The 22,654-nt window shown below is 45.7% G+C and overlaps 2 protein-coding genes across 6 annotated transcripts in view; one reads left to right on the top strand and one right to left on the bottom strand.

The window, feature by feature from the left end:
• The window catches only part of C19H16orf95 (chromosome 19 C16orf95 homolog), a 432,052-nt gene that overhangs the window by 11,414 nt on the left and 397,984 nt on the right, over positions 1-22,654 (top strand). The gene's annotated exons all lie outside the window — the stretch shown is intronic.
• On the bottom strand, positions 2,958-3,582 carry LOC132353870 (zinc finger CCHC domain-containing protein 24-like). Its single transcript, XM_059905368.1, has one exon. It carries the CDS (start codon positions 3,450-3,452, stop codon positions 2,958-2,960), a length of 495 nt encoding a protein of 164 aa, XP_059761351.1. The 5' UTR covers positions 3,453-3,582.

Below are 22,654 nucleotides of genomic sequence, written 5' to 3'. Positions count from 1 at the left end.
CCACTCCATCCCCACCTCCAAAAAAAAAAAAAAGAAAAAAATGAAAAAGAAAAAGATTAATGTGGAGCATATCCCAGTTAACTACCATATCATTTCATTCATAAATATTTCAGTAGGCAGCTCTAAAAGATAAAGACTCAGAAAACACAGCCACGAGGCCCCACAATCACCCTAGAAACAAACAAACAGCAGTGCTCTCTTCACCTCAGTGGGCGCCGGGTCAGCGCCCACACCCCTGGGCTGTGACCTGCCTTGTTGGGACACCTGGTTTCCTTGCCCTGGGTTCCAGAGGGCTCTCTCATGGGTGCAGACTTGAGAGCATCCTGTCCCCACACCCCGCCGAGGCCTGATTTGCTTTCTCTGCCTAGAAGTCCCCCTGGACGTGCGCTCTGGGTACAACCGCTGGCGAATCTGTGACGGCGAAGGGCGCTGTCTCCTCAAGTGGCAGCAGCTCCAGGTCCTTCACCAGGCTGAGCCGGTGGCCCTGGGGCAGCCAGCAAGCCTCCCGGCCTCCCTCCTGCCCCTCAGCCTCAGCCTCCTGACCCTCCTCCAGGCCCTACTGAGTGTCATCCTGGCCATCCTGTGAGCAGGTGCTGGCGGGGCAGTGGTGGCCTTGGGCTCATCTCACTCCCAGGGTTTAGTTGAGTTGAGGATGTGGGAGAACTTGGTTGTTGCTCAGCAGAGGGTGAGAGATGAGCACGGCCATGATTACTGTTATGTTGTTACCATTGTCTAGACTCTTGCTCACACCTGACACAGGTATCTTCTTCCAGAAAATGCAAGGGAAGAGCAATCCAGATACGCCAGGGCCAGGGCCGATGGTGGGGAGGTGGGGCATCTTGGGACCACCCACCTTTCTTTCCTCACCTCTTCCCTGTTCCCAATTTCCCAAATTCCCCTGCCCCCAAAGGGCCATTGGTTCCAGTTTCTGCAAATTTCTGTTGTGTTGGGGTTGGAAGTGGATTTTAAGCCAGCTTGACCAGCCAGCCTTCTGAGGTCTGAGCGCACCGCACCCTCGGGGGACCTGCTGCCTCTCCCCCAGACCAGCCCCAACCATCAAGGCTCCATATTGAAAAGCCCTTTCTCCGGCCTCGGACCCACTGGCCTTGCCCAGGCCTGTGTTTCTCACCTGGAACCCCACTCAGTCCCCCACCGCCACCCAGGAAACCTCCAGGGCGACTTCAGTTTCAAGACAGGGTGTCCCCTTACCTGGTTGTTTGCTTTAGTTTTCTTGGAAAAAGCTCTCCTCCTCCTTCTCCTCTAAACGCCGCTGCCCCAGTTTACCCATCTCCCCAACCATTACCCCCATCCACCCCCTTCTTCCTGTTTCTTTCATCACACCTATATGTAAATACGTGCAAACATACACACACAAATATGTAAATATGCAAATACATAATCAACATGTAATTGTGCACAATTAGAATTTACATATATTGACTTGTTTGCTTTTTGTCTGTCTCCTCCACACAGTTGTAAGGGGAATGTTCTAGAAAATGTCCAGTATCTGAAAACAGCTTCAGATGTCTTCTGCCCAGTTTTCTAGTTGTTCAGACAGGAAGGTAGCCCTGTCTTTGTCCCACCATCTTGTCTGGAAGTGGAAGTTCCTCTCCTGGCATCCTGCTTGTCCACTCTCCTAGTATTGGGCACTCCCTGTGGTCACATATGATGCTGTGATGCACATCTGCATACAAGTGCCTATATGGACCTGGGTTGCAGCTTCTCTAGGGCGAGTGTCCCCAGGAAGGGGCTGGGCGGGGGTCCGTCAGCTTTGCGTGATCTGTGAACCTTAGTGGGGAAGCACTGGAGATTTCCTTCTTTTTTTTTTTTTTGTTTCTTTTTTTTTTAATTTTTAATTTTTATACAAATTTTAAAGGTTACTTTCCATTTACAATTATTACAAAATATTGGCTATATTCCCCAAGTTGTACAATACATCCTTGAGCTTATCTTACACACAATAGTTTGTACCTTCCACCCCACAACCCCTATTTTGCCCCTCCTCCCCACTGATAACCACCAGTTTGTTCTATCTGCAAGTCTGCTTCTTTCTTGTTATATTTACTAGTGTGTTGTATTTTTTAGATTCCACATATAAGTGATATCATACTGTATTTGTCTTTCTCTGTCTGACTTATTTCACTTAGCATAATGCCCTCCAAGTCCATCCATGTCGCTGCAAATGGCAAAATTTCATTCTTATGAAATGGCTGAGTAGTATTCCATTGTACGTATATGTGTGTGTGTGTGTGTGTGTGTGTGTGTATAAAACCGTATCTTCTTTATCCACTCATCTGTTGATGGACACTTAGGTTGCTTCCATACATTGGCAATTGTAAATAATGCTGCTATGAACATTGGATTGCATGTATCTTTTCGAATTAGTGTTTTTGTTTTTTTTTCAGGTATATACCCAGGAGAGAAATTGCTGGGTCATATATCAATAATAGCTCTAGTTTTAGTTTTTTGAGAAAACCCCATACTGTTTTCCACAGTGGCTGCACCAATTTACATTCTAAGGTGGGTGCTTCTTAACACACCCCACCCCTACCCCAGCCCCAGCATGCTGCCACCAACGTGCTCTGTGACCTGGGACAAGCCCCTTCGCTGCCTGGGTCTCAGTTTCCCCATCTGTCAATGAGAACATGACAGGAAAGGCAAATACTTCATCTTGCATGTCCAATTACTTGCTATTGGAGCACTTTGTTAAGAAAGATGCTGTAGTAGCATCCTAGCTTGATAGGCAAGAATAATGTGATTTTGGTGCTATCTGCCTTGCCATGGCCGTGGGCTGGGGGTGACGGACACACATGACTTGTGTTGGCATTCCAGGCCTAGGCGATCCCCAAAGGTCCTTCCAGTGCAAAGCTTCCACAAGCAGACAGCACACAGGCTGAAGAAGCAGACAGTGGTTGAGTCTGGCGTGGCATGAGTCTTGGCTTGCCCTAAGGCAGAAATCACTGCTTCCTTCCACCTCTGGGCCTGTAACAGATGCTGGTCTTGCCCTGGGGGCAGTCCTTGATGTAGTGTCCTTTGTTGAAGCACAGGTGGCACAGGTAGTTGGGCGGGGGCCGCTTGCTGGGCTTGCGGGTCTCAGAGGTGAGGGTCAGCTCGGAGAAGTGCTCGGTGAGGGAGCTGAGGCCGTCGGCGATGTTGTTGAGGGAGCCGTAGGGCGAGGCGCTCTTGTACACGCTGCTGCTCAGCGCCTCTCCGCGCTGCAGCTGGAAGAAGCTGTTGAGATAGCTGGAGTGCAGGGGCGAGCCCAGCTGCTCTGGGCGGCCCTTGCCGAAGGCCAGCTCTGGGGGCGCGGCACCAGCGGGCGGCTCGGGCCGGAAGGCATCGAAGGCGCTCGCCTGGTGCGTGTCCTGCAGCGACAGGTAGACCCAGTTGAGCAGCTGGGCCGGCTGGTACACCGAGGCGGCGCTCGTGTCGATGGCCGACAGCAGGCTCATTTTGCGGCGGCGGTGCCGGCCCCCCCCCCGGCCGCCCGCTCGTGCCCCCCCGGAGCGGAGGGGCGGGCACCGGGGAGCCTGCGCCCACTGCCGCCGCCCGAGCCCCGACGGCGATCGCCTGCACCCCGCGCTCAGCCCACAGCCGCCGCCGCCGCCGCCGCCTCCCCCCAACTGCCTTTTTTTTTTAAGTTTCATCTTTCTGTCTGTGTTTGCCATCTCGATGTCAAATTTAATTGGACTCCCTGGTTCCCACTCTGGGAAGAGCAAAGAAAGAAACTTGTCTGTAGATGGTCTGTGTTAAGTAGTTGGTCCAGGTGGGCCAAAGGAAAATTGCTAATGCTTTTATAAGAGGTGTTTGCTTCTGAGCCAGGATCTTAGGGCAGAGGTCAGGCACCAATCACCTGTTTAGGAGAAATATCTTACCTACCTGAGGTGTATGTGGGGTGCCCTGTGAGATCCCCCAAAGCACACGCCCAGCTTATCTCAGGAGAAGCTGCTGGCCCATCTGCTGGCCTGGCAGAGACTTGCTAGAACTTCAGAGGCCTCAGGAGATCAAGTGAGCTCTGAACTGCCCGACAGGGAGCCCTGAAGAGTAGTGATGAGTCAAGCACTTGCCTTCTTGGCTGGACTTGCCATACGTAGCCTTTGTTTTATTTGATTCCTTCCACAGTTCTGCAAAGCTGGGATTCTCCTCGGAGTTCCAGAAGGGGAGAGTGGGCTCGGGGGGTTGAGTGCGTCGCCTCAGGTCCCACAGCTGGAAAGTGAGCCAGCCAAGGCTGCACCCTGTTTTCTGCCTGGGCTCCTCAGGGACCAAGTGTACATCCTGCTCTGTGGTGGGGTTTCCTTCACCCTCCACCCCTCGGAGGTTCCCCGAACAGGCCCTGCAAGGGCAGCGTGGTTTCAGTTTGGGGGGCAGTTCCTAGTAATTGCCTTTCTCTTTGCTTTCTAGCCAGTTTTTTTGGGTTTGAAGTTGGAATCAACAGCTACTGTCAAGAACATCAACACAAATGTCAGTCATACTCAAGGTCTTTAACGAAAGCCATCACATCAGGAAGAGTCTGTAATAGCCACTGTTTTCTCAGATCATATAATTCACACCCAAGAGTCAATCCGAATTATTTATCATCAGGTGATTCTTAGTTGTAGTGGAGTTGTGTGAATGCGGGTGGGATTCCATTATGAATACGGTCAATAAATGTTATTTGTGAAACTCTTAAAGTGGCTACTTTTAAAATGATAACTGATTTTCCTTTGTGAAGGTGGGACTTGTTCTTCACCTCTGTGTCCCTGTGGGAGGGGGGCCATCTCTGAGTCTCTCTTCCCTTTGCAAGGACAGCAGATCCTCTGGACGAGGATCCTGAAATGGTTTTAGCACCTGTTTCATGTGGGTCTCACTTTAAATAACATAAAATTGCATGTAATTTGAATTTTTAAAAACTGAAATATCATTCACATACCATAAAATGCACCTTTTTACTGTATATGATTTAGTGGTTTTTGCTATATTTACAAGGTTGTGCAATCATCACTACTATCTAATTCCAGACCTTTTTCGCCCCCAAAAGAAACCCTATGCCTATTAAGCACTCACTCCCCCTTCCCTTCTCTCCCCACCCCTGGAAACCACTAACCTACTTTCTCACTTTTCCAACTCTGGACATTTCATATAAATGGAATCATATAATATGTGTCCTTTGTGTCTGGCTTCTTTTTGTTTGGCATAATGTTTTCAAGGCTCACCCACATTGTAGCATGTGTCAGTGCTTCATCATTCCTTTTTGTTTTTGGCTGCGTTGCAGCATGTGGGATCTCAGTTTCCCGACCAGGGATTTAACCAAGGCCCCCTGCAGTGGAAGCACAGAGTTTTAACCACTGGACCAACCAGGAAGTCTGCTTCATTCCTTTTTATGGCTGAATAATATTGTATTGTAGGGACATGCCACATCTTGTTTATCCATTCATCAGTTGGTGGACGTTGTTTTGTTTCTACTTTTTTGGCTGTTATGAATAATGCTGCTGTGAACATTTGTTTACAAATTTTTGTGTCAACATGTTTTCATTTCTCTCGGGTATGTACCTAGGAGTGCTGAGCCATAGGTAACTCTCTTTAATGTTTTGAAGAGCTGCCTCAATTTTCCACGGTGGAAAACTGTACACCATTTTGTATTTCATATTCCCACCAGCAAGGTATGAACTTTCTGATTTCTCTGTGTCTTTGCGCACTCTTGTTATTATGCGTTGTTTTGATTTTAGCCATCCTTGTGGGTGTGAAATGGTATCTCACTGTGATTTTGATTTGCATTTCCCTAATGACTAATGACACTGAACATATTTTCATGTGCTTATTGGCCATTTGTATAGCTTCTTTGGAGAAATGTCTGTTCAAACCAATTGCGTATATTTTGATTGGTTATCTATTTCTTTGTGTCACTGTTGAGTTTGTGTTCTGTATATATTTTGGATACTAGATCTTTATCAGATAGATCTTCTGCAAATATTTTCTCCTCTTCTGCTGGTTGCCTTTTCACTTGCTTGATGATATCCTTTGAAGTACAAAAAGTTTTAACTTTGGTGAAATACAATTTTCAATTATTTCTTAGGTTGCTTGTGCTTTAAGATATATGGTCATATCTAAGAAATCATTGCCTAATCCAAGGTCACAAAGATTTACTCATGTTTTCTCCCCAAAGATTTATAGTTTAGCTCTGACATTTAGGTCTTTGACGTATTTTGAGTTAATTTTTATATATGGTGTGAGGTAGGGGTTGGGGTTCATTCTTTTGCATGTGGATATCCAGTTGTCCCATGTAACATTCCTGAAGTGATAAAATTATAGAAATAGAGAACAGATTAGTGGTTACCAGGGATTCAGGAGAGGGTGAGGTGGGAGGGACGTGGGTGTGACTATACAAGAGCAACATGAAGCATCCTTGAGGTGAAAGAAATATCCTCTATCTTGACTTTATTAATGTTCTGCTGTGAAATTGTATTATAGTTTTGCAAGGCTATAATTGGGGCAAACTGGAAAGGGTAACATGGGATCTCTCTTTCATGTAAATCTACAAATATCTTAAAAGTTTAATTTAAAAAGCAGTACAGTTTGCTTTGGAAAATTTTGAGAATAGAGAAACGTGTGATATACAGATTTTAAAAGTACGAAATTATGTACTTTTATTTCTGGGACCTCATTTAATTCTTAAAATTCTCACATTTAATTCTTGGAAGCTGAGATAATTATTGTTATCCTGTTTTTGAAAAAGGGGAAACTGTTGCCCCAGAGAGGGTCTTTTATGGCTGCACAGGACCACACATGGCCACATGGGGTCACATGGGACTACAAGGGACCACACAAGACCACACAGAACCAGGATCTGTCCCATAACCCTGTTTCTTTTAAATGCTGATACCTTCCTAGCCTGTATCTCAGCTTTACTATTGCTGGAAGTTTTGCAGATAGCAATTCTTTCCCAAATGCATTCCATGGAACATTCACTATGTTAGGTGCTCTTAGAGGGTTCCATTGTCAAATACGTTTGGGAGTGTGTACTGTAGACGTGTGTCTGAAGAGACCTGTGCACACAGGGCATTGCCATGAGTGCTGGTTGTACGGTGACTCCTGTCTGCTGTTTTTGTGACACAGGTGTATTGATGTTTCTCAGAGTGCCTCTATGATGCAACCCTACCACACAGCAGTAAAAGGGCCTCCCTTCCCCATACCTGCACCGTGCATTCCTCCTCTTTTGAATCTCTGCCAGCCTGAGAGGTAAAGCATGCTGTTGCTGTGTCATTCTAATTGGCATTGTTTAATTGAGGCTTGAGCAGCTCCTCACAAGTTTGCTGGTGTTTGCACTGCCTCTGCTGGAAGTGGTCTGTCCATAGCCTTCGTCATCCCATGTGGTTCCAGCTGAGGACAGCTGACAATGCCAGTCAACATACTAAAAACAAAACAAAACAAGACAAAAGAGTGAGGCATCTTTAACTGGAATGTCCTTGGACTTTCAGCAGTAATGGGGGCTGAGGTCATGGCCAAGGGCGTGTGTGAAGCATGGAAAGTTAGCCAGGCATAAAACTCAGCACATGCTGACTTGTGTGGGTCCCTGAGTCACTAACATTTATGAGCTGGGACGGTAGTGCCCAAACCCTCATGGGCCTCCAGTTGTCATCAGTGGACAAAATTGGGGACCGAGATGTGCCATTTCATAGACATCGCTTTCTTCTCAAGCAGGTCTGACTCTACAGAAAGTGAAAGACAATAAAATATATGTAAGCAAAGAGATGGTCAGGTGGTGACGGTGCTAGGAAGAAAGGCGAAGCAGAAAAAGGATGGGTGGTGATTGGGTTGGGGGCCTCTCTGAAGAGAAGACGCTGGGCAGAGGATTGAATGGGGCGAGTGCGGGGACAGAGTGCCAGACAGAGGGGTGGCCGGTGCGAAGGCTCTGAGGGTGGACATGCAGGGAGTGTGAAGAAGCTCAGGAGCCCAGTGTGGCTAGAGTGGAGAATGAAGTGGACTGTGGTCAGGAGTGGAGGTCTGGAGGTCAGCTCAGGCCCAGTCCCGAGGCCTTGGCATCACGGGAGGGACTTAAGGTTGATTCTGACTTGGGAAAACCCTTTGGAAGCTCCTGGACTGAGTGGCCCCAGGCTGGATTCTGACTCGCTCCCTCTGGTGGCCATGCTGAGAACTGGCTAAGGAGAGGTGGCCTTGCGACCTGGGATGGTGGGAATGAGCCTGAGATACTGGTGGATTGGCTGGGGTGGGAGAGCAGGGGGGAAGGAGTGGGAGTGGTGGGCACTGCAGAGGAGCCACGTGGAGGTGCTGGCGTGGCTGTTAGAACCGAGTCTGCGTGGAAGGGTGAGGTCTGGGCTAGAGGTGTAAATCCGAGTTACCAGCTGGCTTGTTTTGGAGCCCTGGGGCTGGATGCAATCACCTGGGGAGTGGGTGTGGGTGTGGGTGGGGAGGATGGAGACTGAAGCAGAAGGGGGGCTGGCTGCAGTGGGTCCTGCCACCTGCATGTTCCAGGTCATCCAGGGCACCAGCAAACGGGACATTCTCTACCACTGGGATTTTTGGATGGCAGAAAGTTGAGAATACACACCATGCAGAAAGACTGTGATCTGGTCACTAAAACGATACTTAAGTATTCCTACATGATTGAACATGTGCTATAGCAATAAAAATGGGTTCTGGTGTCATTACCACCACCCCCCACCTAGCCACCACCTCCTCCCTCTTCTCCTCTCCCATTTCCTCATTTTCTCTCCTTCCTTCTCCTGTCCCCCTCTTACCCACCTTTCTCCTCCCCCCTCCCCCCAGTCTTGTCTCCGGATCATCTTTCTGCCATCAGTGATCATGTACTAGAGGCTCTCTACAGCCTAGGAGGGCCAGCTCCGGGATCCCACAGTCTGTGTTCTTCTGGTGCAGAACCTTGGAGGACCTCCTCCCCGCCACTCCCACCACTGAGGAGTTGTCAGGGTGCTCTGTGGCTCCATAGTCTAAACATACTAAATTCAAACCCAGCCTTTATCTCTCACTAATAGTGTGGCCCTGGGCAAGTTTCCTAGGTGTCTGTACCTCAGTTTCCCAGGGGTAAGATGGGTTTACAAATATCTACATCATATGATTTGGGGAAGGATTAGGTAATGTGGTAAGTATAAAGTGTCTGTGATATGATAAATATTCAACCTGCTGACCTCTCTTCTGCTTTCTGGTCATTTCAAACATGGACTCTGAGCTGAGTGGTCTGGTTTGAATCCTGTTTCTACAGCTTACTCTGTGTTTGGTCTGTGCCTTGGTTTCCTCATCTATAAAATGGAGATAACAATAGTTCCTACCTCATAAGGTTGCTGTGGCCATTAAATGAATTAATAATTATAAAGCAGTTTCAACAGTTCCTGACAGATAAGTGCCAAGGAATTATTTGTTAAATAAAAACAACTGTCATGATAAACATGCTCAACAAATGAGGAATAGAAGGAAACTATCTCAACGTAGTAAAATCCATATATAAAAACCCCACAGCTAACACCATACTCAGTGGTGAAAGATTAAAAGCTTTTTCTCTAAGATCAGGAGCAAGGCAAGGATGCCCGCTTTCACCACTTTATTCAACGTTGTACTGGAAGTGGTAGCCAGAGCAACTAGGCAAGAAAGAGAAATAAAAGCCATTCAAGTTGGAAAGGAAGAATTAAAATGATCTCTCTTCACAGATGATATGATCTTATATGTAGGAAATCCTAAAGATTTCACAAAATTGTTAGAATTAATAAATGATTTCAGCAAAGTAGCAGGATGCAAAGTCAATACACAAAAATCACTTGCATTTCTGTACCCTAACTATGAGCAATCCCCAAAGGAAAGTAATAAAACAATTCCATTTACAGTACCATCAAAAAATAAAATATTTAGGAATAAAGCTAACCAAGGAGGTGAAAGACATGTATACTGAAAACTAAAGCCATTGGTGAAAGAAGTTAAAGAAGACACAAGTAATTGGAAAGATATCCCATGTTCATGGATTGGAAGGCTTCATATTCTTTAGATGTCAGTACTACCCAAAGTGATCTACAGATTCAACATAACCCCTATCAAAATGCCAATGATGTCTTTTGCAGAAATGGAAAAACACATCCTAAATTTCATATGGAATCTCAAGGGTCCTCAAATAGTTTCAGCTGGTGAAGTTGAAAGTGTTCTTGATACAGATGGTGGTGATATCACATTACGCATGTATTTAATACCACTGAAGGTATACACTTAAAGGTGGTAAAGGTGGTAAATTTTGTTTGTGCATTTTACCACAATAAAAAAATAAATGAAAACAAAACCTGAATCATTGGTATTTATCATTGGTGTAGATCATTTGCTTTTTGTGCTCACAGCTGTTCTTAACTCTTGAGTGCTGTGGTTTGTGTCTCATGCAGCCTTGGGGACCTGTGGGCTGGGATCCAAGACAGAGCATGTTGGTGGAATCAGCTAATCTCCAGGGCAGGGGGATCCTGTTGACTTGCTCTATATGTTTTACAAGGTGCCTACTATGTGCTGGGGGATGTGCCAGCCACTCGTGTGGTTCCAGCGTCTAGTGTGAGGCCTCTTAATTGGCTTCAAATGTAGCTTGCGGTGTTCCCGAGCGGCTTAACGACCTTGGGTAATGAGGTGTCTCAGGCTCAATATTTGTTTAATGCTTTATTCATGGGCTCAAAACAGTAGTAACATTAACTTCAGGGGAACTTTAATGATGTATGTGTTTGGGTGAAGTCCCCAGCTCCTGACCCTTAAGGTGCTAGATCTGTTTGGGGCCATGTCAAATGTTTTGCCTCACAAGAAAGAGAAAAGAGGTGCTGTTTTTCCTCGGGAAAAGATGAAGTATTTCACGGCCAAACCTTGTTCTCCTGTGGAACATTTTCAAAGACTGCAGAAAGCAAACACATGGAAATTTCCAGTACTTCTAAGGGAAGGAGTTGGACTTGTCACAACCAGTACAGTGGGCCTATTCCTCCATTTGCTAATCCATTCATCAATCCACCCATCTACCCACCTATCACAGGCTAAGGCCTGCTCTATTCCACCAGTCCTGGGGTCAGTGTGTGCGTCCAGCCAGCCAGTGGGTGAGGCCAGTGATTTCATCTTTCTGAGTTCCCTTTTCTTCACTTGCCAAGTGAGGCTGTGTTGGTGACAGGTTTAGCCTAATGCCTGGCCTAGAGCAAGCAAGCCTTCAATACATGTAGCCAAGTTACAGCCATGATCAATAATAATAATAATAATAATATACTCTGAAATAGACAATTTTCACCCCATTTTACATAGGAGGAAACTGAGGTAGAGTGCTCTGGTTCTGTTCCCTCTCAGAGCACAAATGTGAAATGTGCAGGAGCCTCACCAGGCTGGACCCCTGGAACTGCTCCTTGCTACTTGCGTGGCTGTGACTTCTAGATCCCTGGGTGTCCCTGAGGGCCTGGGTTCCAAGGGCTCGCCTGAGAGGAAGCCAAAGGTTGTAATTTCCTACCTCTGGACACAGTGAAAAGATTAAAAACAAAAAGATTATCACTTCATTTATTTTCCTATTAAAATAGCTGCTTTCCTTCCCACTCTCCTCAAAGCACTCCAAACAAAGTTTGCTTGGGGTTTTCAAGCTTCTCTCTGGTTTCTGTACTCCCAGGTGAGAGAGAAGCTGATTATGACCCGGTCGGTCGGGCACAGGTGGCCACTGTTTATGCAATCCCAAATTCTTCCTTAAATAAAATTTAAGACCATCTGAAAACGAGCTGCAGGGGTGACCTCTTGGCTTTGATTCTTGGTTGAGTTTCTGAAATGCATATGAGGCCGAGCCTGCTAATGTGCTGAAATAATTACCCTCCGCTCGAGGGAGGTGTTAATTCCTGAGGTATACGCCTGCCAGTTGTGTTGCAGCTAGTGAGAAGCAGTGTCAACCTCTCCCATTTACTGTCAAGTCGCAGCCTTCTCATCCTTTTCAGGATTGCTGTCGGTCCTAATTGATGGCAGCCACTTGACCATGCCCCGGAGGATGATGTAGGCACCCCCATCTGTGCTCCCAGACGGTGTCCTTGGGAACAAGCCTCAGGTCGTGACAGCCAGCCTCCATGATGCCCAGTGGTTCCACCTCCTGGAATTCACATCCTTGTGAATCCCCCCCGCCGCCCTTCTTCCTCCGTCTCTCTGTCTCTTTGTCTCTCTGTCTTTCTGTCTGTCTCTCTCCCTGCCCTCTCCCCTTCTCTCTTGGATCCTTTCCTTTGTGGAAGCTGGCGGCCATGTCCTGAGCACCCCTATGGAGAGGACACATGGTAAGGAACCTCAACCTCAAAAGCCACTTGAGTGAACCTGGCTGAAGATCCTTCTGCTCCTGTAGAGCCTTCATGACTGCAGCCTTGGCCATCTACTTGGCTGATTCTTCCTGCAGGAAAGTATCTTGGATCTCGTAAGAGTTGGAGATGTTCACTCAGTTAATACCCACCTATCAGGAGGGAAGATGATCATGAATGTGCTCAGGAATGTACGATGTGAGAAGATGCTTCTATGAAATGAGCTAGACAGCTTTCTTTGCTGCAATTACTAATGATTACATTAGAACGTTTTGCTTTTCTGTGATGGGAAAGGGGAAGGGAAGTGAACTGATGTTTTTTGAGTGCCAACAATGGTGATAGCTACTATTCACTGTTTCCCACCTCTACCTGCTCCACAGACTTTTTACGTGCATGGTCTTTTTTTTTTTTTTAAACATCTTTATTGAAGTATAATTGCCTTACAATGGTGTGTTAGCTTCTGCTTTATAACAAAGTGAATCAGTTATACATATACAATATGTTCCCATTTCTCTTCCCTCATGCATCTCCCTCCCTCCCACCCTCCCCATCCCACCCCTCTAGGTGGTCACAAAGCACCGAGCTGATCTCCCTGTGCTATGCGGCTGCTTCCCACTAGTTATCTATTTTACATTTGGTAGTGTATATATGTCCATGACACTCTCTTACCCTGTCACATCTCACCCCACCCCCTCCCCATATCCTCAAGTCCATTCTCTAGTAGGTCTGTATCTTTATTCCCGTCTTGCCACTAGGTTCTTCATGGCCTTTTTTTTTTTTTTTTTCCCTTAGATTCCGTATATATGTGTTAGCATACTGTATTTGTTTTTCTCTTTCTGACTTACTTCACTCTGCATGGTCTTAATTCATCCTTCCTTTAACAGGTGAGGTAATGGAGGCGCTCAGAGAGGTATAGTGATTTGCCCAAGGTCACACACCTAATCACTGAGTGAGTGTGGGTTCAACCCAGGGATGTCTCCTTCCAAAGGGGTGAGTAGTGAATGGAATAGATGTGAAGGGACAGAGCCTCAGAGCTTGAAGGCACTGAGGTTCTATAGACTGTGATCATGTTATCAAAAAAAGAAAAATTGAGACCTACAGAGTGACAAAATTTTTTTTCTCAGATGTATGAATTTATGAGAAAAAAAATCTTAAAAGATAGTCAAATAAATTGTTTGTTTTGATGAGTATTCCATGAAGGGAAACCAAAAATTATACAGGAAGGTTTATACCTATCAATGTTAGTATCATATCTGAATATTGGAAATTGGGAAGATCCTAGAAAATCGGGCACTTACGGTTGTCATGGTTACATGACATGGTTATTCCAGGTTAGCTCTGGGGATTGAAGCTTTGGTCACCTTGTCTTCCAGGTGAAGCAGCTAGCGGGGTTTCAGGTCCTGGCTATTCCTGTGTCAGTCAGACTAATTTTTAAGTAAAGTTTTAATTTTGTAATAACTTTAGATTTGCCAAAACTAAGGAACATTGCTCTTAAGTAAACTGTAGATGGTATTCAAATTTCACCAACTTTCCCATTAATGTCCTGGGACTCAATTCAGGATACCTTACTGCATTTCTCACACTTTTTGAGTGAACCTGAATTTGCTTTTAAAACCTTGGACCCTGAGCTAAAGTTCTGCTGGCTAGTCAGGAATCCATTCAGCCTGTCCCTTAACAGATGGCAGCCCAATTACTTCTTGCAATTTAAGCCCATTGCCTGTAGTGGCATGGAGGTCTCAGTGCGTAGATATAGTTCATCTCCTGGGCCAATTCTGATCTGTTGGTGGGTCTGAGTGGTGTGTCAAGAATGAGGATGAGACTGCATCTGAGCTCTGTGATCAACTAGCAATGTCTTTTGCAGGCATGGGAGTAGAGAGGGGTGATGCATGCTGAGTATCTGCCTTCAGTCCCAGAATGTTTCACATTTGAGCATTCTACCCCCATGTCCAGGAGGGCAACCTGTATTTGAATGTTGGATTATGGAATGGGGTGTTGCTACCATCTAGGCACACTTAGCTATAGGGTGGTGATGGTGGTGATGGTGATGATGATGATGTAAACATAGCTAGGTACCATTTATTGAATGCTTCATATGTCTCAGGCAGTATATTAACTGTGCCACATGAATATTGCACTTATTCCTTAGAACAGCTCTGAGGTAGGTCACAATTGTCATTCCCATTTTACAGGTGACAAAACTAAGATAAGTTAAGGGATTTTTTCTCGCTCCTGCAGCTGTAAGTTTCCTTTTTTTTAAAAAAAAATTAATTAATTAATTTATTTTTGGCTGCGTTGGGTCTTCGTTGCTGTGCACGGGCTTTCTCTAGTTGCGGCAAGCGGGGGCTACTCTTTGTTGCAGTGCGCGGGCTTCTCATTGTGGTGGCTTCTCTTGTTGTGGAGCACGGGCTCTAGGCACACGGGCTTCAGTAGTTGTGGCATGCAGGCTCAGTAGTTGTGGCTCACAGGCTCTAGAGCACAGGCTCAGTAGTTGTGGTGCATGGGCTTAGTTGCTCCGCAGCATGTGGGATCTTCCCGGACCAGGGCTCGAACTCTCCCCTGCATTGGCAGGCGGATTCTTAACCACTGTGCCACCAGGGAAGTGTCTGTAAGTTTCCTTTTAGAGGAGTCATTGTTTTTCAGCAAGGCAGGGGTTTGCCAAGTGCTGTCCACTCAGAGGTTCACTGTCTCATGCCACATGTCACACCCTTCTCCTCATGTGTTGGTCTTCACCAGATCAAGTAATCCGTATTGGGTTCTGGCAACCACAGCATTCTGTGAGATTTATTCAAAGACGTTTGGGGCTAGAGCAGGATTGAGTGCAATTTCACAGAGGTGACAAATAGGGAGGGCCAAGAGCTACATGCCAGGAGAATTTCTGCAGGATTCAGGAGTTCAGAAACTATTTCCTTAAATGGGTAATGTATATCCGTGCCAGTGATGCAAATTAAAATTTGGAGTTTCAAAGGAAAAATTTCCATCCCCCTAAAGGAATTCTTTCATTGATTGCAAGAATAGATTTTTTTTCTATTGGTAGGTAAAGTCCTCAGTCATCTGAGCCCTACGACCTGTGAAACCCCACCTGCCACAGGCTTTTCCGGCCCCCCCCGCCAGCCAGACTGGTCCCCTAGTTTTTATTTCCAGCTTCCTTTACTTTGTTCCTCTCACTCTCTCTGCCAGGAGAGCCCTCCCTACCTGCGCTTCTCCCTTTCAGAGTCCCTTTCTTGTGGATGCTGCTCCTCTTCCCTGTGCCCCTCTCCCTGCTGTGTCCCGGCTGGAAGCCTCTGGGGGGCAGTATTGTATGTGATGTCCTCAGTGCTTGGCCCAGGGCTTGGGGAAGAGGTGGTGCAGGAAGGTTCGTACGTGAATCAGTGTCTCTTAAAAAGTGACCACATCTGTAGCCAAGAGGAATCTTCATTCTTCCAGCTACGTCTTCAGAATTGCAGGAGCTCCTTAGGCAATATTTGTGGCCAGAGCAACGATTAAAGCATCCCATGTTTATCATACTCTTGCTGCACCGTGGGCTGAACACATGCCGTCTTATCTCACCCTCACTGAAGTCCTCTGGTTGGGGGGGGAGAGTTTCCCCCTTTTATCGAGGAGGTTAAGGAAACTGAAGTTATTTGCCCAAGGCCCCACAGCTGTCAGGAATTGTTGCTGATACTTAAACCCAGCAGCCGCCCAGAGCGCAGGCTCCCAACCTGGAAGGATCGTTAGGGTTGAGGAAGATGGTGGGGCCAGGATGCAGGGTTTGGGGCAGCCTCCTCCCCACCACCTCGCTCTGTCTTCTACTGCCCGCCTGGGATCATCAGCCCAGGCTGTTCTGTGTGCTCGTCTCCTGGTTACCTTCTCCCTCTTGCTGGAGAGTTGCAGCCACATGTTCCTTAAAATGCTATCATGAAGACAAAATAAAAATTAGCTACCTAAAGCTTTGCAGAATCTTCAAAATGTATTAACACTGTTCCACCCAATACAAATCACTTTAAATGTTATAAAGAAATAAACAGAATTTTGGTAAATTGTTAAATTTGGTAAATTCTGAAAGTTAAGTTGCTCATTGAGCAAACCCATTCTTTGGGGGAAGGGGCGTGAGGCGGTCTGAGCCCGGTCAGGGCTGCTGCTAACCCATGCGGTGGGCGATTGGGCTTGATTCTGTCGGGGATTTCCAAGGAAGTATGTAGAATGAGCCTAGAGATTGTCCACTGAGCCCGAAGGGGTGAGTGGTTACCCACTGGCTCTGATCTCTCGTTGGTGGAGGGCAGTCCCACAGGGTGGTACGTCTTTGGCTCTTCCATGACAGGACGGGCTTCTGGAGGCAGTAGGCAGAGAAGCTGGGCAGGAAGCAAGGCATGCACAGTGCAGTGAAGCGTGCTGCTGCTGGACTGCATCTGTGCACAGCTGGCTGCTGCAGAAAAATGGTGCAGAATGGTGGGCTGGGAAGATAGCCTACGGGGCATGAAACATCCAATATGCCAGCCTCAAAGATATGCTGGCTCCACCCAGACATGCCCTGGGCTTTCACATCACCTCCTTTCCTCAAACAGTTCCCCCTTCTAAGTTGAGTCACGTTTCTCCCATGCAAAATGGAAAATGGGTAATTCCTTTGACCAACATCCCATTTAGAGATCATTCTGTAGGCTTTATTTGCTGCTCTTAGCCTAGGATTTGGACACAAAACCTAATGGAAATTGTTATTCCATTAGGGATTTATTAGATTCACCGCAGTATTATCTAATATTAGATTCATAGTAATATTTACATGTCAAGGGCAGATTGGAGAATGTTTTGGCTGGTTTGCTGTAGAGTTTGTGTGTGGTTTATACATTCATCTTCAAACCAGCCAGACTTCTTAGGGTCTTCCCAAGGTCAGACACAGAAGTGCCGATGCCCATCACAAGGTAAATGTGCATTACAGATGTCGGGGGGATTACAGAATTCCTTTTCTCAGCATGAGCTGTTTGTGGTTCTCTCTGTCCCTTTCTCTAGGTAAGTTTATTTTTCCTGACTGCCATTACTGACTGAACTCTGTCTGCCTCACTTACAAGCTCCTGGGAGGTGGGGAGACTGAGTTTCTGGAGGTGGAATTGATTATAGATTATATTACAGACCAGGACTTGAAGACACAGAGCTGGTTGGCAGTTAACCCACTTCCTTGTGAGCCCCAAATAGGAAGTCTACATTCAGCTTTTTGGGGGTCTCTGCTTTGGCAGAAATCCTAAGTCTGTCGTGTAATGAATGGGATGTATGCTACTGAACATTCACTCATTCATTCAACACTTACTACATGTCAGGGCTGGGCTCCATACTGCACACATGTGATCTCATTAAGTTCTCTTCATAACCCTGTGAGGTGGGCAGCGTCCTCAGTTTACAGATGTGGTTGGTTTGGTCAAAGAGATGTGAGTAAAAATTTCCTGCAACCCCAACCGTGGTGTTATTTGTCTCATACATTTTATTCTACAGATGTTATGAACTCTACAATACATTGTTATTATATCATTAAACAGTTAATGATATTTTATTGGCTGTCCTAGGGTTTAGAGTATACATCTTTAATTTTTCACAGTCTACTTTCAAATAATATATCACTTCATGTCTAGTGTGAGAACTTTGTAACAGTTTACTCCCAATTTCTCCCATCTTTTGTGCTATTCTTATCACCTATTACTTTTACATAGGCTATAAGTCCACAATCCTTTGCTTCTAATTTTGCTTTAAACAATCTTAAAAAGTTACTTAAAAGGTCTTTTATATTTACCTTCATTTATACAGTTTCCAGAGCTCTTCATTTCTCTCTGTAGATCTATGTTTCTGTCTTGTTTCATATTCCTTCCACCTGAAAAACTGAACTTTAATATCTTGTAGCACAAGTCTGCTGATAATTCATTATCTCAGATTTTGTTTTTCTGAAAAAATTTTAAATTTTGCTTTCAATTATGAAAGGTATTTTTTCCTGGGGGTAGAATTCTGTGTTGACAGTTTTTTTTTTTCTCAGCACTTTTATGATGCCACTTCACTGTTCTCTGTGTTGTATAGTTTCTGATGAGAAGTTTGCTGTCTTTCTTACATTTCCTTAATTCCTTAATTTCTCTGGCCTGCCTTTAAGATTTTCTCTTTGTCTTTCAGTATTTTGAATACCATGTGTCTATTTTTATTTATTTATTTTTAATAATCCTGCTTGGAGTCCTGTGATCTTTTTGGATTTGTGACGATATATTTTATTACTTTTGTAAAATTCTCAGCCATTACTTCTTCAGATATATCTTCTACACCATCATGTCTCTCTTTCTCCCTCTGGGATTTCAGTTACATGTATATTAGATTACTTACCTTGTCCCAAGTGTATTTAAAGCCCCTCATTGTCATCACCCTCTTCCTCCCTCTCGTTTTCTTTCTCCCTTTCTCCCCCTTCTCTTCCTGCTCCTTTTTCTCCTCCTTCCTCTTTGTTTTACAGTTTGGATAATTTCTATTGACCTAGCTTCAGGGATTCTTTCCTCAGCTGTATTGCATCTACTGATGGTCTCAGTGAGGGCATTCTCTGTCTCTGTTACCATGTGTATTCTCTCATGAGACTCACCTCTGTTTCCACTCTCCCAGGCATGACTCTCTTGAAATGAGATTGCTTGCATATTTCTTCTTTTTTGTGTATAAGGTAGGAGGATAAATCTGGTGCTTATTACTCTATCATTGCCAGAACCATCCTTTTACTTCAAATATGTCCATGTCTTTATATTTAAAGTTTATTTCTTGTAGACAGCATGTCACTAGTTTCCTGCTTACTTGAATCAGCAGATAGAGTGTGGTTTTTCTGAATCTAGGCCAACACTGAGAATAATATCAGGTATAGTCTGTGTCCATGTAGTCACAGAGATGAGGACTTGATGTCCTCGTCTCTAGGTGGTGATATATGGGTAGTACCCTGACTGTAGACTTTGGGATCATACACACCTGGCTTCACATCCCAGTTGACCAGATTCCTTAGCCTCTCTGAGCCCTGGTTTCCTCATGTATAAAGAGGAATAACAGATGATTGTACTAAGGACTAAGTGCAATGACTCTGTCTCTCTCTCTGTCCCCTTTACCACAAGGCCTGGTACGCAGTAGATGCTTATTAAATGCTTTTGAATGAATGAGTGCTTTCTTGAGTTCTGCTGGCTTATTAAAATAAATAAATAAATAGCTGCAAACCCTTCATTCCATTCCTTAAGATCCTATATCTGGAAAATGATTCTTGCCCTGACCACCAATTTCACTGCCTCCCCTCATTCAATACAATGTTTGCTTTCTCCAAGAAGATTTTCCAGATTAATTGGAATACATTGATTTATGCAGTTGCCATCCCACAAAATGCTATTTGTACTTTGATTTTTCTCTCAATATGAACATTCAATTTAAGAGACCTATTAGGAGCTTGATTTAGGAGTCAGGAACACAAACATTTCTTGCCAGCTTGGTTGCCATATGACCTTGGACAAACCCTTTAACCTTTTCTGAGCCTTAGTTTCCTTGTATGTTAAAGAGGGATAAGTGGCTGAAGATAAGTGTGAGAACCAGACATAGAATTGGTCTCAAATATTAAGTATCCTCCATTTTCTCTCTTACCTTTTACTCCCCCATCACCTGTTCCCTCCTGTGACTTCACTAGATGTAGGCAGGGGCTCCAGCCGACTTTAAAGGGTACCCAGTGAGGACAGGTAGGGGGATGTGAAGGATTCTTTTTCTGGTCCTCACTTGGTACTAGCTGTTGCTTTTGGTCTCCTCCTTCATGCCCAGCTAAACCTTTAAGTCAGTTGTTCTGTTTGCCCTGAATCCTGAAAAGAGTAGAATATTAGCTTTGGAATACACAAGAATTGCAAAATTTTGCCTCTCCATAAGACAGTCTCTTTTTAGAGACGAGCTCTTGGGGTGGGGAAAGGACTTTGCCAGTGGTCCATGGGCCCCTCCTCTGCCCCATCTCCAAGTTCTAGATCAAGTGGACAAACCCCATCTACCTGGCACTGCCTTCAGAGGGAGGCAGCCCTTCCCAAGGCCCTGGGCAGTGCGGGGAAGGGAGTGGCAGAGGAGAGGAGGACTTCTTGTCCGTTTCTTGATACAGTGAACAGGTCTTCTGTTACCTTGTGACTCAAAGTGTGGTCCATGGACCAGAGCAGTGGCATCTCTGGTGCTTCTTTGAAACACAGAAACAACCTCACCCCGGACCCATGGAATCAGAATCTGCAACTTAACAGACCCAGGTGATTCACATGCATGTTAACGTTTGAGAGGCACTGTCTACATGATCAGTGAGGAAAAGTCGGGGCAGCAGAAGCATCAGGTGTGTGCAGTAAGCAGCATTTGGTGCAGACGATGGAGCTGTCAGATGGAAAGGGCGGGAGGTTCATGGGAGCCTGTGGAGAGGCGGCTTGAGCTGGGGATGTCTCCATACCCAACAGGGCTTCAGTCCAGAAGAAGGACACCTCCTGTTGCTCCCCTAGGTATGGGGTTGTCTCTTCACTTTTTGATAGTGTATTTTGAAACTTTAAAATTTTAATCAAGTCCAGTTTATCTAATTTTTTTCTTTTATTGCTTGTGCTTTTGGTGTCACATCTAAGAACCCATTGGAAATTCCAGTGTCATGAAGATTTAGCCCTATGTTTTCTTTTAAGAGCTTAAAGTTTAGCTCTTACATTGAGCTTCTTGATCCATTTGAGTTAATTTTTGTGTGTGGTGTGAGGTAGGGATCCAGCTTCATTCTTTTGCATGTGAACAGGCTTTGATTTCCTTGTTCAAAGGATCTCTCTAACTACTGTGTGGAGAAAAGCTGGGGGCAAGAAGGAATCAGGGAGACTAATTTCCCACTGTTACGTGGTAATCTGTCTCTGAGAAAAGGTATACTGCAGTGCCAACCAATAAAGTTAGAGGAAATGGTTAGAAACTCACCACTGGACAGCCATCATAGCCATAATTGATTCAGGCAAGAATCATTACTGGATGCTAATGTAAGGTTTTCTTGAGTAACAGAGTATCTATGTGGTCTCAGAGAACCTCCCCATGAGAAACTTATCACAAAGGGCAAAGAATGAACTTCATAGTGAAGAAGCCTGGCAGACACCATCTTAATTAATCCGTGGCCCGGGGGTTGGGAACCCCTGCCTTATGCAGCCTTTCTTTCTGAACTACTCATACAAACAGCCACTTCTCTAGGGTGTGTCCTGGGTGCCAGGTATTCTTAAATCTTCACATCAGCCCTACTCTTATTTCCATTTTACAGATGAGGAAACTGAGGTTCAGAAAGAGGAAATCAGAGCCAAGTTTGAAAGTGGGTCTGTCCAGCTCTGCTTGAGCAGTTTGCCCCCCACGGCCCCCTGCATCTCATTCTCTTGTTTGCTTGTTTATCATCTGTCTTCCCAGGCTCAGCTCCTTGAAGGGCACTTGTTCTGTTCTGCTCACTGATGTATCCTGAGGAACTGGCTCAATGCCTGCCCCATGATAGGAACTCAGTAAATATCTCCTGAATGAAGGACCATCGTGGGGCTTAGCACACTTAATACTTGGGCATTGGGCTTGAACTTCAGCTCATATCTGCTACTGAGAAGCTGTGTGATCTTGGATAAATTAATTAACTTCTCTGGAACACACTTTCTGAATCTATGAAATACAGATTCTGCTCCTGCCTCACAGGGGTTGTGGTGAAGATCTAATGCACCAAAGTGCTTATTGCAGTACCTGGCATTGTGTAGATGCTCAGTCCATATTTACTGAACGAACGAATGAATGAAAGTTTCAAGTGGCCTCTGTCTCTGGGGGACCCGTTTCCTCCTATAACAGTGTTTATTGGGAGCAATATGGAGGGCCTTACCTGGAGACTTTAACGTACTGTAACAAACCACGTGGGACTGTTATCTATGTATTTATTTGTGTGTTTCCAGGGTCTCCTTCTACCGTGTGTGTGCTGGACTGGCGGGGACCCTGTCTGCCTTGTTCAGGCTGTACCCCTTGTTCAGGCTGTACCCCCAGCATGCCCACAGCTGTGGCTCAGGGCAGGCAGGCCTGCTTGCTGATTGACTCAGCTCGTTTTACTTCCTGACATATTTACTGGGGCTCCCCCTGTTCCAGGTCCTGTACTGGGCACTAAGCACTTGCCTTCCTGCCCTCGATTTGTTCCCTGGGGCCCCCAACCTGGCTCATGGTCGGGGCTCGCTCGGCCCGGTTGCCTTCCCCCAAAGCCTGCCTTTGGCTGCTCTCCCAGTCCCGGGAAGCCCTGTGTCCTCTGGCTTATGTGCCCGTTTGGTACTTGACCTTTGAAATAGGCTGCTGGGCAGTCCTGGAAGCTCCTGTGTTATCGCAGCTCCTGCAGCAGAAAAGCGAATGCACGGAGGCCAATCCAACCTCCTTCCCACACCTCGTGTCCA

This window comes from Balaenoptera ricei, chromosome 19 (assembly GCF_028023285.1).
Source record: "Balaenoptera ricei isolate mBalRic1 chromosome 19, mBalRic1.hap2, whole genome shotgun sequence".
NCBI lineage: Eukaryota > Metazoa > Chordata > Mammalia > Artiodactyla > Balaenopteridae > Balaenoptera > Balaenoptera ricei.
Note: the sequence above shows the minus strand (reverse complement) of the source record. Positions and strands in the feature narration are given on the sequence as shown.

What these genes read in the sequence shown, in the direction of transcription:
- LOC132353870 (XM_059905368.1), bottom strand. Translation starts at nt 3,452, where the DNA reads ATGAGCCTGCTGTCGGCCATCGACACGAGCGCCGCCTCGGTGTACCAG.